This window comes from Petaurus breviceps, unplaced genomic scaffold (assembly GCF_028583685.1).
Source record: "Petaurus breviceps papuanus isolate PSGF00001 unplaced genomic scaffold, PetGlider_PUasm1.0 90879, whole genome shotgun sequence".
In the NCBI taxonomy this organism is placed as follows: domain Eukaryota; kingdom Metazoa; phylum Chordata; class Mammalia; order Diprotodontia; family Petauridae; genus Petaurus; species Petaurus breviceps.
The window spans coordinates 2939487-2955931 of NW_027187368.1; the positions used below are offsets into that span (position 1 = coordinate 2939487).

At 40.2% G+C, this 16445-nt stretch overlaps 1 protein-coding gene across 4 annotated transcripts in view; it reads left to right on the plus strand.

The window, feature by feature from the left end:
- GGTA1 (glycoprotein alpha-galactosyltransferase 1 (inactive)) overlaps nucleotides 1-16445 on the plus strand; it is a 137444-nt gene that overhangs the window by 89073 nt on the left and 31926 nt on the right. For 2 of the 4 annotated variants that reach the window (XM_069073774.1, XM_069073777.1), the window contains exons 3-6: nucleotides 731-766; nucleotides 8737-8808; nucleotides 9858-9911; nucleotides 11711-11848. In XM_069073774.1, the coding sequence (XP_068929875.1) occupies nucleotides 731-766; nucleotides 8737-8808; nucleotides 9858-9911; nucleotides 11711-11848 (300 nt within the window). The remainder of the gene's footprint in view (nucleotides 1-730; nucleotides 767-8736; nucleotides 8809-9857; nucleotides 9912-11710; nucleotides 11849-16445) is intronic. The other 2 variants (XM_069073775.1, XM_069073776.1) reach the window with 2 other exon arrangements.

A 16445-nucleotide genomic window follows, 5' to 3' on the forward strand; every position in this document is an offset into this window, starting at 1 on the left:
CACTCCCTCACCCCCCAAGGTGGCTATTCCAGCTCAGAGGGGAAAATTGGAAACTTCGACTGTAGAGGGTGAGGAATGAGTGGGTGGGTATTAGGGAAGCCATGATAGGTATGGTTGTATGGCAGATAAGCTCCATAATTGATTACTGTAGAGAAAGGGGGATGTGACCAATCATCTCACCCTCTGGCTGAACACCAAGTTCTTGAGGTCAGGTCACATCCCCTTTTTCAGAGATCTCTAGTTTAAAGTCAGACACTGTTTAGTGGCTCACCTGAGTCTAAAAACTACATCCTGAGTGGCAGTCCTGTACTTTTCTCCTCATACCCAAAGTTCTTTACTAAGAGAACCCGTTCTCACCTTATTTTCTCTTCAGATTTTTCAAAACAAGCTACCGCATAATGAAGCAGATTGGGGCATAGTAGATTGGATACTCTTTAGAACCCTTTCCTCCTGATATTTCCCTTAATTATGTTCTCTGCTAAAGTATGACTGGTGCCCAAGGTCAACTAGAGGTTGGTTTGAACAGAAGCCATTTGGCTTCAATTAGAACTACACAATTGCAGTCGTGATATTGGGCATGTGTCTCCTTGGCTTTTATCTCAGAGGATGGTGGGATCTTTGAAAGACAACTAAGTAATAGCACCCAGGCAATCCAGGCCATGATCTTAATTGTAATCATTACAAGGGAATGTTTTCCAAGATTAATATGTTGTTTTCTGTTTGTTTACAGCACAGAAGGATCTCTCTTGTTTATATACCCTTATCGGTAAGTTCCTTTTGTTTGACAAGTATCTTGTGTGGAAGCCAACTTTGGTACAAGGACAGTGGGGTGATAACAATGAATCCATCACGTTGACACCATCACATTGGGTGAACTGGAGAAAGAGAGAAAAAAATGGATATAGTGGGAAGAACACTGGATAGGGAGGCAAAAAATACAAGGCTAGATTCTTGCCCCTGGTCCTCATTCCCTGTGTCACCCAGAGCAAATGAATTAATCTCTTTGGGTTTTAGTTTTTTCAATTGTAAAATGAACTTATTTGCCTCATGATCCTATGATTCGTGACAGAGGGTGACATGAGTCAGCCAGAGAGCATCTGGATATGTAACCCTGCCAGGTAGATGGGTGAAGGCTTGTTAGGAACCAGGGCATCTTTTGTGTGATGAGAGGAGTGGCAAGGATTCAGAGACCAGTGTGCCCCTAGAAGAATGGCTTAGTATCTGCTATGAAAGGCCCACAGCTTAAGTCACTCTCCACACTTGACATTCACCCCTACATGGGAATTGCAAAAGGAGTATGAAGTACATCTTTCTGTATCTGCATCATGAAGACTGTTTCAATATTTCCTGGTCCTGCTACCTGTTCTTTAAATAACCTCACAGAATGGTTGTGAGGCTCAAATGAAATCATCTCTCTAAGATCATCACAAACAGCCAAGGGCTACATAAAAATTTGCTCTGATTTCTCACTCTCTGCTACATGCCGTGGTTTCCAGTTTTCAGTGAAGTGATGTTTCCGTACATGATTACTCACCATCTTGTCAATCTTCTATCTTTCACTTCTGTTGCCAAGTCCTGAAAATTTCATCGGGACACAGAGAAAGTACAACCTGACTTGGAATCAGAAGGCCTGCATTTAATACCTCAACCCCCTAATGGGTAATCTTTATGGAATAGTTATTAACTTTCTGAGCTTCAATTTCTATAAAATTAGTTCCAAAATATTTTGAGTGCTTTCCTCCCTAGCACTGAAGAGATTACACTTGTTAAAGTGTAAAATACCTCTATAGATGTGAACCAATTCTTCACCATCATTATGGAAAGAACTCCCAAATTTTTTATTATAGCTACTAATAAAATATTGTATCTATTGAGAAATTTTAGACATGTACTATATTAACTTTACTCTTAAGTATGAGGGGAGAGAAAAAGACAATCCAGACATGGGTCTTGCTTTTGGGCAATTTATATCTGGTAAATATAACCTGTACTAGTTCCTGTGGTCAGTGTCAAATCTGAGATTTCAAGAAACCTAGAGACAAAGCCTCATTCTCAGTTGATCTAACTATGAAGTTTATTGATAGTTTACGAACCACTGGTAGACATATTCAAGACTGATTCATCCCAATCTTGACTGGTTCTGGAAATTTAAGTTCTGTAGATAACTACTTCTAGGAAATAAATTTTCCCCAGATTTAACCTAATCTTGGATTTTCTGTGGCTAAAAGCCTAAAAGATACTGGGTATATAAAAGACCAGGTACTAGGTATAATGGTAGGTATTATTTTGAAGTAGGGGCAGCTAGGTGATGCAGTGGATATGGTTGCTGGGCTTGGAGTCAGGAAGATCCGAGTTCAAATCCAGCCTCACACACTAGCTGTGTAACCCTGGGCAAGTCACTTCACCCTGTTTGCCTCAGTCTTCCCATCTGTAAAATAAGCTGGAAAAGGGAATGGCAAACCATTCCAGTATCTTTGCCAAGAAAACCCCAAATGGGGCCACAAAGAATCAGACACAACTGAAAAATGACTGAACAACAACATACTGAAATAAATTAAAAGATCAGAGAACCTAAAAAAAGTTAATCAAACCATGGTAGGCAGATTTCAACTATCTTTAGATGCACCAGACATAAGTAAATCAGATGAAAAATAAATGTGAGTTGGTAACAATTCCTTTGAAATCATGGATGTTCATCATTCACTCTAATTGTCTTTGGCTATGTGAGTGGTCTTCAAAGTTGGTGCGCACATACCAGTAGGCGCTCAAGTTGATCTATGAGTGTGCAAGGAAAAAAAAAACCTTCGTGCTCCCAGAATGGCTGGTTTCTGTCCAGGTCTGCTCTAACAGGGTTGTGGTGGCACAAAGGAAACAGATCATAGGTTTCCTTTTCCCCCTTCCTCATCTTCCAAGGCCTAGGTAGCAGTGTAAATGGCAGAAGAGACAGAAACAGTCTTGTGTGAGAGGTGGTAGATGTGAAGGGTGGAGGAAGGAGTTGTGGTCAAGGATGCTGGTGAGGGTGTGTGTGGGGGGAGGGGGGCAGCCCCAAAGTCAAGGAGGGTTAGCAGGAAATAATACATAGTGCTCTTAGGATGATCAGGGAAGCAGAAATTCTTGGGTGCTGGGCCCAGCGTACAAGGGAGAAGCTGACAATGATCCAGAAGCCTATGAAAACAACAAAATTGTCTCTAACTGGTATTGCTGTTAAGATTGGGAAAGAAGCAAAAAAATGAAGCAGAGGGACAGATACCAGTCTCTTACTTAAGTATGCAGGCAACTCCTTCTTAAGGTTTCATTTTTCTGAGGACAAAGATTGTAGTGAAACGAAGCTTCAGCTCCTGAACAGATCTCAGCCCTCTATGGGACTGTGGGTCCCAGGCCTAGACCCTTCAACAGTGGTCTGTAACATGCCAGCTAAATATGGCTTCTGCATTAGTCCAAGTTACATAGCTCCTGAAAGCTCTTGCAGATGAAACCAAAGAAAATATAAGAGACAGGGATCTGAGTATGCAGAGGAGCTGTTTCTTGGGGACTAGTCTCCAGTATGTTCTTTTTTTTTTTTTTTTAAAGCAATCGGGGTTAAGTAACTTGCTCAAGGTTACAGGGCCAGGTGTTTCTGGGTGTGGTGCTTAAGTATCTGGGCCCAGATTCGATTCCCCAGGTCATCCCAACACTGGGGCTGGTGCTCTTACTTGCTGAGCCACCTGGCCACCCCTAAGCAATTGGGGTTAGGTAACTTGCTCAAGGTTACACGGCCAGGTGTTTCTGGGTGGGTAATAAGTGTCTGAGCCCAGATTCGATCCCCAGGTCATCCTGACACTGGAGCTCTTACTCACTGAGCCACCTGGCTGCCCCTCCAGTGTGATTTCTGATGATCCCACTCATCAGCACCCAGAGGAAAAGATGGATTCAGGCCATGTCCTTCTGAGGCTCTTCAGAAAATTGCTCCTCCATGGCAGTTAGCTGTAGACCATTTGGATGAAGAGCTCACTCTGGCTAAATTTAGATGCTGCTATAAAAGAGGAAGATAAACATCTCTCTAAAGGCTCAGACATTTCAGGACCCTGAATCCAAGAAAGACAGAAGATATAGCCCAAGAAGAAAATACTCCTGAAAAAAAAATCTCTGTGTGACTGAAGAAAAGGACTTAGAGTTGGGATAATCACCAAGTATATCCAGAGTGTGCTTGAGGAACGTTTGGAGGACGACTGGATATCATGATTTCCTAAAGGAAACACAGTGGCTTGAAGAACTGTGATTGCCTTCCTGCTTCTGAGTGGATTAAATGGGGAAGACATAGAATAAGGCAATACTTCAGGAAAAGCTATTTCTAAATGTCACAGGAACACCCAAATTAGTGTCCCAGTAGAGTAACCAAAGCATGTCAACTTCTACTTCAGACAAAGTTGATAAAATAAATTAAAGAGATGTATTCTAATCAAGCATTCCTTCCATTCTAGAATTCTAATAACCCGATTTCCTTCATCAAATGGTAGGTTGGCCAACACATTCTGTATTCCCCACTTGTCATTAGTAAGATCCAGGTGATATTTGGATCCCATTGTCCAGTTACTGCAAATCAGGCCCCATTGTTAAAGAATTATGAAAAGAGCAGGGTATGAATGTACCTGTACTTGGGAAAAATTATATATGCTAAGAAAAATGAAAAAGTTAAAAAAATCCAGCTTTACTTATATTTAACAAACTGATATACTTACTTTTGGTCTGTAGTCAGATGGTCACATATCCCATATGGTATCTTGAGTGAACAGTGAGGATTCCATAAATTGGAGGGATTGTAACCATAGTATACTCATTCATTCATTATCAGCACATCAGGTTATATTGCTACTTTTTTTTTTTGCCTTTTTTGTTGGGGGGGGGGGGGGGAGGCAATTGGGGTTAAGTGACTTGCCCAAGGTCACACGTGTCTGAGGTCAAATTTGAACTCAGGTCCTCTTGACTCCAGGGCTGGTGCTCTATTCACTGTACCACCTAGCTGCCCCATATTGCTACATTTTTAAAAAGTATTAAAGTAAGATTTTAAAATAACAACGAAACATATTTAATTGGATTGTTCTCACCAAAAATCCTTTTAACCATGGTATTTTTAAGGAGAGTAAATGGTTCCCCTGACATTAGTAAATGAAATATCATTTAAAATACTATTTATGACATCTTTATCCCATATTTTTTAAAAGAATTATACCTTTGTATATATTTTGTAAAGTAATGTTAGCATGGTAATTTATATAGAAATACATCTATATTGAAGAGTTATAATCAAAATATATATATTTTTTACTGATAAGAATTCAAAAAATTTAGAACATACTGATATTATTCTCTTTCTCTTAGGTGAGGGACAAAGTCTAAACCAGTCTATAACAATGTAGAATAGGAAAAGGGGGTGGGTTGGCAGTGGGGAAGAGAAGGTTGATGTAAATAGCAGCATCAGTCATCTTGAAGCCGAAGGAGATTTAGAGTTGCCATCAGAGGAAGCTGTGTTGATCTTGGCTGTCCAGCTTATGATCTCCATGATTTTGGAAAAGTTCCCTCCCTCTCCTAGAACCACTGTTTGTTCATGTGTAAGAAGAGGAGTTTGAATTAGACAGTCTCTAAGGACCACTTCTAGTTCTAAAGTTCTATAAGCCCATTAAAAATGGAAACCCAGAAACCTTTCATCTCTCTTCTCTCCATTAAACATGTGTTATCTCAGCCTGTACTATAAGAACAGTAAAAATAAAATTTCATTGTTGTTATCTTGCTGCTGTTGTTTTTTTTTTCTTTAGGGAAAAAAACAAACTTTAAAAAATGTTTTTATACTGTTTCTACATCACAGTCATTTCTAGCTACAATCACCTCCATCTCTATGATGAAAACTTGCTTTTAACAAAGGAAAACAGTTAAAGTAAAACTGAGACAGTGACACCATTGTCTGATGGTGCAGACAACCTTCTGCTTTCTTACTCTGCATCTAATGCAAGAAGACAGGCCACTGCTTTTTATTCTTCTTGGGCACTTGGGTAAAGAGCCTTCTCCAAGACTGGGAGGTCTAGGACTCCAGCAGAGTGAACACAATCGTTATAACCCCCTTGTTGTTATTCAGTTATTTCATTTTTGTCAGCTCTTTGTGATCCCATTTGGGGTTTTCTTGGTAAAGATACTGTAGTGATTGGCTATTTCCTTCTCCAGCTCATTTTATAGATGAGTAAACTGAGGCAAACAGGGTGAAATGACTTGCCCAGGGTCATATAGCTAGTAAGTTTCTGAGGCCAGATTTGAACTCAGGTCTTCCCTATTTCCAACCCAGGCCTCTATCCACTACTTTCTTCTTTGTTTTCAAAACATCTTCTCAGTTCAGTATGCCAGCAGTTTGAGCATGAGAATGCCCTAATTCATTCTCTGCCTCAGATACATGCTGAGAGCAAAGCACTTTGTAAACCTGGAAAGACTGTAGACAATGGGCTATCGTTATCATTTTTCAATATAACAAAATCTCCGTGAAGCAGGTAGGGCAAGCATTTATTTCTGTTTTATGGATAAGGAAATTGAGACAAAGAGCTGATCTGATTCTTTCCTCCTATGATTTGGTCCAGAACTGGGTCTAAAACCTAGGTTTCCTATCTCCTTATCTCCCACAAAGCTAGTGTCTTTCAAAGTCACCCACACCCAGTGTAAGTCATGTGGGAGGGATGGGTCTGGCATGAGAGCTCCGGCTTCCATTCTGAGGAGAGCTTTATTTCCTCTTTCCTTGCAGCTGCTCTCTCAGAGGGCCAGGCCTCTGGGTCAGTAAGAGCTACTGTGCTAGAAGCTTCTCAGTGTGGTTTTCTCACTGTAGCTGAGAGACCAGTTACCCTACATCCTTATTTAGCAAACTGATGTGCAAACCATGTTATATCCCCACCCTTGTTCTCTGCTTCATGGAGGAACTCATTCTCTTAGTATATAGACCAAACAGGACTGTACACTAAACAGAAGCAGACCCACGATAACTGACAAGTATGAGGAACTTTTTTTTTATCTGTTAATTCTGCTGAGTTCAATTCTAGTTAACTTGATGGCATTGTGGGAAAGAGGACCTGGGTTCAAATCCTAGCTGTGCTACATTGTGACCTTGGGCAAGTCAGTACTTTTGAGTTTCTTTTACTGAAGCCTCATTTTTTGCACCTCATTCATTTCCTGATAACATCCCTACCACTGAGCTCTAATTGTAACAAACTGAAAGAGTTAACCAGAGTTAACTGGTTGGTTTTACTTCATCTGACAATGCACATGGTACTCCATCCTTCACCAAGAGGATGAAAATGTGTTTCACAATCTATTCTCTGAGCCTTTGGGCAAATATTTTACCTCCATCAGCCTCAGTTTACTTGCTTTAAATGAAGGGATTGGACTAGAAATAACTGACATAGAATTTGTGCTTGATGTACTCTATTTTATTCTATATACAAAAATCCTGAAGGAGACAAGCTTTAAGTGGTACTCTTCATATTTTGCTCATGAGAAAAATGAAGGCTTAGAAAGGTTGAGATTTACTCCTGGTAACATAGTTAATTCCAAGATTGGATTTGATATAAAAGGCTCCTCACACTTGTAAATTCAAAGAGTTTGTGTATTAAAATCTGACTTTGTCAAACTGATACCATTTTACTTAATTGGGTAAAATTCTGAACCTTCCTCTCTTGTGACTAAGGCACTTAGGATCATGACATTTAGAGCTGGCAAGGAATGCAGAGACCCTTCCAAGTCTAACCTCATATTACAGTTGAGGAAACTGAGACCTAGAAAAATGAAGGGGCTTGCTTTAGTCATACAGCTACCGTGTTTCCCCGATAATAAGACACTGTCTTATTAAATTTTTTTTGGAAAGAAAAACACCAGAGGGCTTATTTTCAGGGGAGGGCTTATGTTGTCCTGCCTCAGCTCTCCTCCGTGGCACTGCTCTCAATGGCGCCAGCAAGTAAATCACTGGGGAAGAACAGGATGACGCGCTCACTGCTGCAGCTCTGATTGGATGCAGCTCGGAGCGTGGTGTGCGTTTCACCTGGGGGGGGGAACCCGTAATGTAGCGTGTAGTGCAGGGGATCACCTTCACTACAGTAGCAATCTCAATAGGGCTTATTTTTGGGGGGAGGGCTTATTTTAGAGGAATCTTACACAGTAAGGGGAGGGCTTATTTTCGGGATAGGTCTTATTATCGGGGAAACACGGTAGTAAGTAACAGAGCCAGGAATCAAATCCAGTGTTCTTTCCCAGTGTTCAGCTCCAGTCCTTACTTTACTGCTCCTTCCTGCCATGCACTTCTTTGAAAAATCTCTGTCCTGGCCAGGGTTTTGTTTTTTTTGTTTCTTTTGCTTTTTGGAGGGCAATTGGGGTTAAGTGACTCGCCCAAGGTCACATGACTAGTAAGTGTTAAATGTCTGAGGTCGGATTTGAACTCAGGTCCTCCTGACTCCAGGGCGCCACCTAGCCTCCCCTCCTGGCCAGTTTTTGTTTTTCCATTTATTGGAAACAATTATGGTCAGCATTGTTTCCCTTCCCACAAGGTCTCCCCCCTCCCCAAAGAAAACACCAAAAAAAGGGAAGGATCTTTGTGGGCAAGGAAGGTGCTGTTTTTAATCTTTGTGTCCCTAGTACCTAGAACTTAGCACCTTACCTGGTCCATAATAGATGCATAGTTAATATTTGTTGATGCTGCATGACTTTCCAAGTAAATCTCTTCTCTTCCTGTAGATCCAAGGATAACATTAATAGCAATGCCAATGTTCAGAAGAGATGGTGGCTGTCTAACTGGTTTAACAATAGGTGAGGACATCTGTGATAGGTGAGGTGTTTTGTTCCATGAGCTTATGATTCCCAGATCCCACACACTTAAATGGTCATCAATTGAGTTTTTGAATAGTCCCCTTTTTCTTGCCTGTCAAGACATGGCTAGGAATCTTGTCTTGGTGACAGGAAATTATGACACATCAGCTTTCATCAGCCCACTTCTATTTCAGAATGTATCATCAATACCTTGTAGGAACAGCCAACATTGTGACTTCAACTAACTCCAGTGTGTGGAAGATACAAGGAAACAGATTTCCTCTCATTCAGAGAAAAAATTTGCTATTACTCAGAGCTGGCCAATAATCCAATGAGCTGCCCCTGGAGGGAGTGAGCTCCCTGTCACTGGATGTGCTCAGAGAGAAGATAGATGGCTATCTGTCATGCATGTCATGCATGCAATATGAGATTCCTTCATTGAATGGAAGTCTGGATTGATCAGTGTCTGAGATCAATTTCCAACTCTGATTCTATGGGTTTCAGAATCTTACCAAGGACTATACAGTTCAGAGAGCTCACTGTAGTGCTCAGATGGGAACATGACAGCACCAGTCAATAAGCATTTTAACCATACTTATTGCCTCATTTAATGGGTGCTCTGAAACAGAGGCAGCTCAATAACAGTGTGGCTTTCAAAGGCAGTATCACCTGGGTTTTAGTGATTGCCTGAGGTTGGGTGACTGGTGACTTTACACTCTCAGTGATCTAGTCAACTCTAAGATGTTAAGTTGCTAATTGGTGGCTGACTCGTCTTGTCATAGGGACTTTCCTCCCCTACAGTGAGGAAATCTATGAAAACTTCTGGCCAAAAGAAAAGAGGAAGGATAGAAGGGATGGAGGGGCACAGTAGGTGTATCCCAAGTCTTTTAGTAAAAGATGTCTCCAGAATGGAGCTCAGGGGCAGAACACCTACATAAGCTGCTTTTCTTCACCTTTATCTAATAAGTCTTTGATCTAACATGTATCTAATTTTGAATTCTGTCCGGTGTCTCCAGACTCATTGTCTTTTTCTCTCTGTTTGCACCCAGGAGCCAGAACTATCATATTGAAGAACCTCAGCTCTCAGACTGGTTTAATCCCAAGTAAGAGACAAACCTCTGCTCCCTAGAAAGTTAATAGTCGACATGACTTAGTGTAAAGTCAAAGGTATTCTGTGGCTAGCTGTCCATAGCCTGGGGAAGATTCCAGATGGAAGGGAACAACTCTTCATTTCTAAGCATAAACACTGGGTTAGAAACCCAGACTCTGGAGATTTTGAGCTCAGTGCTTGAAAGACAGGTGACAGTTCCCTAAGTTGAGCAGGCAGACATGGAATGTCAGAATTGGATGGGACTTGAGTGTTTAACCAGTCCAACCCACTTACATTATAGGTACCCAAAGCAGGGAATGGGCTTATTCCATGTCTTATAGCAGTCCTTCATAGAAGCCTTCAAGTGGAGTCTGAATGACCACTTGTCAAGAAACACTCTAGAGGTGACTCTTGCTCATGTTCTATTAGGACTCTGTCTTCTGAATTCTTGCCCAACCCTTAGATTTAGTGTCTCTGTATCAGTAACAGCATTAAAACCCAGGACTAGGGGCGGCTAGGTGGCGCAGTGAATAGAGCATCGGCCCTGGAGTCAGGAAGACCAGAGTTCAAATCCAGCCTCAGACACTTAACACAAAAACTAGCCGTGTGACCTTGGGCAAGTCACTTAACCCCAGTTGCCCTCCAAAAAGCAAAAAAAAAAAAAAACCAAAAAAAAAAAACAAACCAGAACCCAGGACTAGACTTCCAGGTCTCCTGAATTCTATTCCAGAGCTCTTTCTATGGTCTCAGCCTCAGTAACCTTCAGATTCCCTGCTAAGACTATGATTCTATACTTTGGTGAAGATTAGGCACAGGGTGTCATGGAGTGGTAGAAAGAATAGTGGATTTGGCTTCAGAAAACCTGGGTTCAATTCCTTCTGATTCTGTTGATTTCTTTTTGGCCTTGGACAGGTCACTTTCTGGGCCTCACTTTCCTCTTCTTTTTTTTTTTTTTTTTTTTTGCTTTTTGAAGGGCAGTTGGGGTTAAGTGACTTGCCCAAGGTCACACGGCTAGTTTTTGTGTTAAATGTTTGAGGTCACATTTGAACTCAGGTCCTCCTGACTCCAGGGCCAGTGCTCTATTCACTGCGCCACCTAGCCACCCCCGACTTTCCTCTTCTTTAAAATGAATGAGTGTGAACTAGACATCCTCAATGATCCATTCCAGCTCTGAACCAATGAGCTTATGATCCCACTAGTTGGCACACTCAGCCCCACTTCTTATATTCCTGTTAAATTGAAGAATTTATGGGCATCATTGTCTAGGTAAAATGTAGGTATCAATGTCTTTCTTTACCCACCATATAGCTTTGGAGAGCACCAAAAGCAAATCATAGCTGATGTTTGCCAGTGGCAGACCTGACCTGAGTCATGGGTAATGGAGAAGGGGAGTGGGCAGAGAGGAAAGAAGGAGTAATATACAGTGGGTATAGTGCCACTAGTAACTTCCTCTGTCATCCAGACCTCTGCTCTATAAGTTATTCCTCTAGCAATGGCAGCTTCCTAATCTACAAGATTTCTTTGCAGTTGGACCTCAGGGAGTGGAACCCCAAATCAAATTTAGTGATCTGTTAGCTAGAAGGAAACTCAGAAGTCCAATATCCTCATTTTCTAAATAAGGAAACAAATTCAAAGAGCTGGTGTGACATACCAGGATTAATAAGTAATCTGGTTTTGGATCAAGATTTTTCTGACTCCAAATCCAACACTCTATTCTGTGGGTCTACATGGGTACAGTAACTGACCTTGCTAACACTGGCTACTATTTTAATAAAAGAAAGTTTGATCTATTTACTTCTCCCCTCCAAACAGACAACGCCCTGATGTTCTGACTCTGACAAATTGGTTTGCTCCAGTCATATGGGAGGGGACTTACCATAGAAAGATCCTGGAAGACTATTATACCAAGCAAAAGATCACAGTGGGCTTAACAGTATTTGCTATTGGAAGGTAGGTACCACTGGTGACCTTTCTTCATGTTCACCTTTTCACATGAAAAATTTTGGCGGGTTTTCAAAACAGAAGTGATGGATTCAGGGTGAAAAAAGAGATGTGTGTTTTGAGGGGATTTTTTGTACATGGCGAACATGGGATTCATGTTTCTTATAGGTTTTCATTTTTGTTTTCTTTCTCATTTGTAATTTCCAGTTATGGTAGCTTGCTATCAAGAAAAATGAATAACAAAACAGAAAGATCATTAGACACGGTTTAGGGATTTGGATCAGCTCTACCACTAATTCTATATAACCTGGGTGGATCTGGACTATATGCTTTTAAAAGTCCCTTCCAGATCTAATGTCCTATTATTCCAAAAACACCCCTTGTAGGCCGCTTGGAAAAATGTCATCCAAAGAAAACTGCAGCTCATAGACCATCAGCACATTCTTATCCTCTGTCCCAGAAATCTCCACAAGAGGCCTTCCTCTCGCTCCCTTGACTTTCCATGGGTGCCAGGCAGTATTCAGACCTTTTGTGTCATCCTTCATCTTTGCAACATTGGACCTTCCTCCTTTTCTGGTCCTGCATCTCGTTGATAATTTCTGTTGCTCTGCTTTGTGGGGAGAATCTGTCATTGTTAGTATGCTACAACCTATTTCCATTCACCATGCAGCTCCCCATTGCTCTTTTTTTGATTGCTTGGCGATTGTGACACTTCCATGATTTTCAGTCATGCAGCATCACTGGAAGAACATAGGTGGATCTTTACAAAGATGGATTTGGGCAGCAAGGAAGGAACTTGAGATGGTTAAAAACATTACACAATTTCTCACAGGCAATTTTGTCTTCCCTTCTCCTCTTGTTCAGTCCTGGACCCAACTTACATTTCATCTGCTGTGTCCGTCTAAGATATGACTACTGATAGACCAGCTCCATGGCTAGCAAACCAATTGTCAAATGCTGGACAACAAGCATTCGTTATCCACTTAGCTTTCCTTGTATAGAATATTAGGGCAAAATCTTATGTGATTATGGTTCTAATTGAGGAATCTCTGCATTGTCCTGGGACTTGATGCAATCAACTCATTGTTATCCACAAATAGAAGCATCTGGAGAACCTCACCTTGTAAAGAGAGTCTACTTTGCATTTTTATGATGTCCTGGACATCACCTATGACAGTGACTAACAGCTTCTGTTTTCCTATTTTATTTCTTGCGTTATAACATATCACAGGAACATCAATGTCATATCAAGGTCATCCTCATGACAGTGGCTAACATCTCTCAGCATATATCTTCCTGCTTTATCCCATGTATAGTATTTAAAAATCACAAGACATGGGGTGGCTAGGTGGCTTAGTAAATAGAGCACCGGCCCTGGAGTCAGGAGGTCCTGAGTTCAAATCCGGCCTCAGAAACTTAACACACACACACAAAAACTAGCCGTGTGATCTTGGGCAAGTCACTTAACCCCAATTGCCTTCCAAAAAGCAAAAAAAATTACAAGACAATCAAATTTATTTCTGCTATTGCATATATCAAGGATATTATACAATCTGAACATAAAAACAGGAGATATTTCGTTAGAGGAAAACACTTGAGGCTGCATTTTAACTTATAGAATCAGTAGAGAGCAGGACAAACAGCAGGTTTTGGAATCAGAGGACCTGAATCTGAATGCCAGTTCTGCTGTTTCCTAGCAGTATGTCCTTGGGCATTTCACTGAAGATCTCAGCTTTCACTTTCTTTACTGTAAATTAGTTAAATTGAACTAGATGATATCTAAGATCCCTTCTACCTCTGTCCTTTATCATCACCTATTATCAAATATTTTCTTATAGCTAACAGACATAATTATAACTTCAAACAGTTCAAATATATGTGACCACTATATGGGATTCATTATTTTGCACTGGCTGTCTAGTATAATTTGTGAAAATCTGCCTTTTCCCTTTTCATATCCAAATCAAGGATATTCTCAATATGTGTGTAGATTAATCTCCCAAAGATCTTGTAGAAATAAGAAAGTAGGCATGTGGGTTAATAGTTATTGGTATTCTCACTACTGCCTTTTTTGTAGTAATAACATCTGTGATTTTAAAAATAACTTGCTGTCTTCTCATCTTTCTAAAATCCTGAGAATTGACCATTTAAGTGACCTCAAAATCATGTTGCCATCAACAGTGGACTTCCTCTATTTATAGTCAGTCTGGTTTTGATTTTCTTCCAATTTGTGTTTTCTTTGGTACCATTTTTACTTTCTTGTTCCGCACATTAGGGACTGTGAAGTTAATAAGAGTCCAATTATGTGGTTCAGACTCAGTCAGTCACTAGGACTGTATACTCACATTCTTGCATGGTAGAACCTGCCAGAGCCTGTGTTCTTTTGGCATAGCCTTTGGAAACTCAGCATCATCTCTCCACACCACAATGAGGCAGTGGAATAGAACATTTTGTGTACATCTGAGGACAGAATCCAAAGATCTTGGGGAGAATCAATTAGTAAACATTTACTAAGCATTTGCTGAGTGCCAGACACTATGCTAAGCACTAGGGATCCAAAGAAAAAAGTAAAAATGGTTCCTTCCTTCAAGGAGCTTAGAGTCTAATGTGGGCAACAACATGTACATAATAAATAGGTGCATGAAGATACATACACAGGAAATGAAAAGTAACCTTAGAGTTGGAGGCATCAGCAGCTGGGATGGTGGGGGAAAGGCAGTGACCAGGGAAGTCCTCCCACAGAAGGTGGTGTTAGAATGAATCTTGGACAAAATCAGAATTTTTAAGAGGTAGAATTGAGAAGGGGAGAACTTTCCAGGCATAGCCAGTACAAAGACCTAGGGATTAAAGATAAATGAAGTATAGTGTGAGAGGAACAGTAAATAGACCAGAATGGATAGACCATTGAGTATATAAAATATAGTAATGGTAAAAACTAGGAAGGGTTTAGGTTGTGAAGAGCTTTAAATGCTAAATAATATTTTATTCCTCCCCCCAAATTATATATATACATTTAACATTCATTGGACATTTTTTTTAAGTTTTGGACTCCAAATTCTATCCCTCTCTTCCTCTTTTTCCTCCCTAAGGTGGTAAACAATCAGGTGTAGGTTATGCATGAATAATCATGTAAAAAATTTCAATAATAATCATTTTGTGCAAGAAAACTCAAGAAAGGAGGAGAAAGAAAGATGACATCAGTTTTTTTCTTCATAGATAGATAGCATTTTTTATTTTGAGTCTTTTGGGCTTGTCTTGGATCATTGTGTTGCTGAAAAGAGCTAAGTCATTCACAGCTGTTCATTGTACAATATTGCTATTACTGTGCACAACATTCCCCTGGTTCTGCTCATTTCACTTTGTATCAATTCGTGTAAGTCTTACCAGGTTTTTCTAAAATCATTTTGCTTGTCATTTCTTGGAACATAATAATACTACATTATATTCATATACTACAACTTGTTCAGTCATTCCCCAATTGATGAACATCCCCTCAATTTCCAATTCTTAGTCATCCAAAAAGAGCTGCTATAAATATTTTTGTAAAAATAGATCCTTTTTAAAAAATCTCTTTGGGGTACAAACCTAGTAGCGATATTGCTGAATCAAAGAGTATGCGTGGTTTTCTTGCTCTTTAGGCATGGTCAAAGAAGTAAATTTAATTTAATTAAAAATTAAATTTTTTTATAATTTTAGGTCCAAATTCTCTCTCTTTCCATCTCCCTCTCTATTTCCTGCCTTGAGAAAGCAAAAAAGACAAAACTTATTATAAACATGGAGAGTCAAGCAAGACAAATGACCACATCAACCATTATAATAAGCAACAACAACCCATAGGTCTCAATATGTACTCTGAATCCATTACTTTTTTTTTTAAGCAATTGGGGTTAAGTAACTTGCTCAAGTTTACACGGCCAGTTATTTTGTGTGGGTGTTAAATATCTGAGGCTGGAACCAATCCTGGGTCTCCCAATTCTGGGGCTGGTGCTCTTACTCAGTGCGCCACTTGGCCGCCCCTGAATCCATTAACTCTTAATTAGTGGATAGCATGTTTCATGAATCCTCTGGAACTGTGTCGATCATCATGTTAATCTCTTTACTCTTGTTGTTATTTTACAAATTGTTCTCCTAGTTATACTTAGTCCTGGTTCTACTCACTTCACTTTGCATCAGTTCATACCAGTTTTCCCAAGTTTTTCTGAAACCATCCCTTTCATCATTTCTTACAGCACAACAGATTTAGGTTTTGGAAAGGAGATTGAGAAGAAAAAGTCAGACAGGACAATCAAGAAAGATTATCCAGAAAGTGGTAGTCTGTTGTGTCAGTGCTGCCAAGAGGTCAAGAAGGATGAAAATTAAGAAAAGAACATTAGATTTTAGCAATAAAGAGATCCCTGATAACTTTGGAGAATGAGTAGTATTCCATCATATTTGTATACCATAATTTGTTCAGCCATTCCCCAGTTGATGGGCACTCCCCTCAGTTTCCTGTTCTTTGCTAACACAGAAACTTAAATCCAATTCACTTGCATGTCATAGCATCACCTCCCTTACATAATGGTCCTCTTAAAGAATGAAGGACAAACTGCAACACAAAAATAACTGC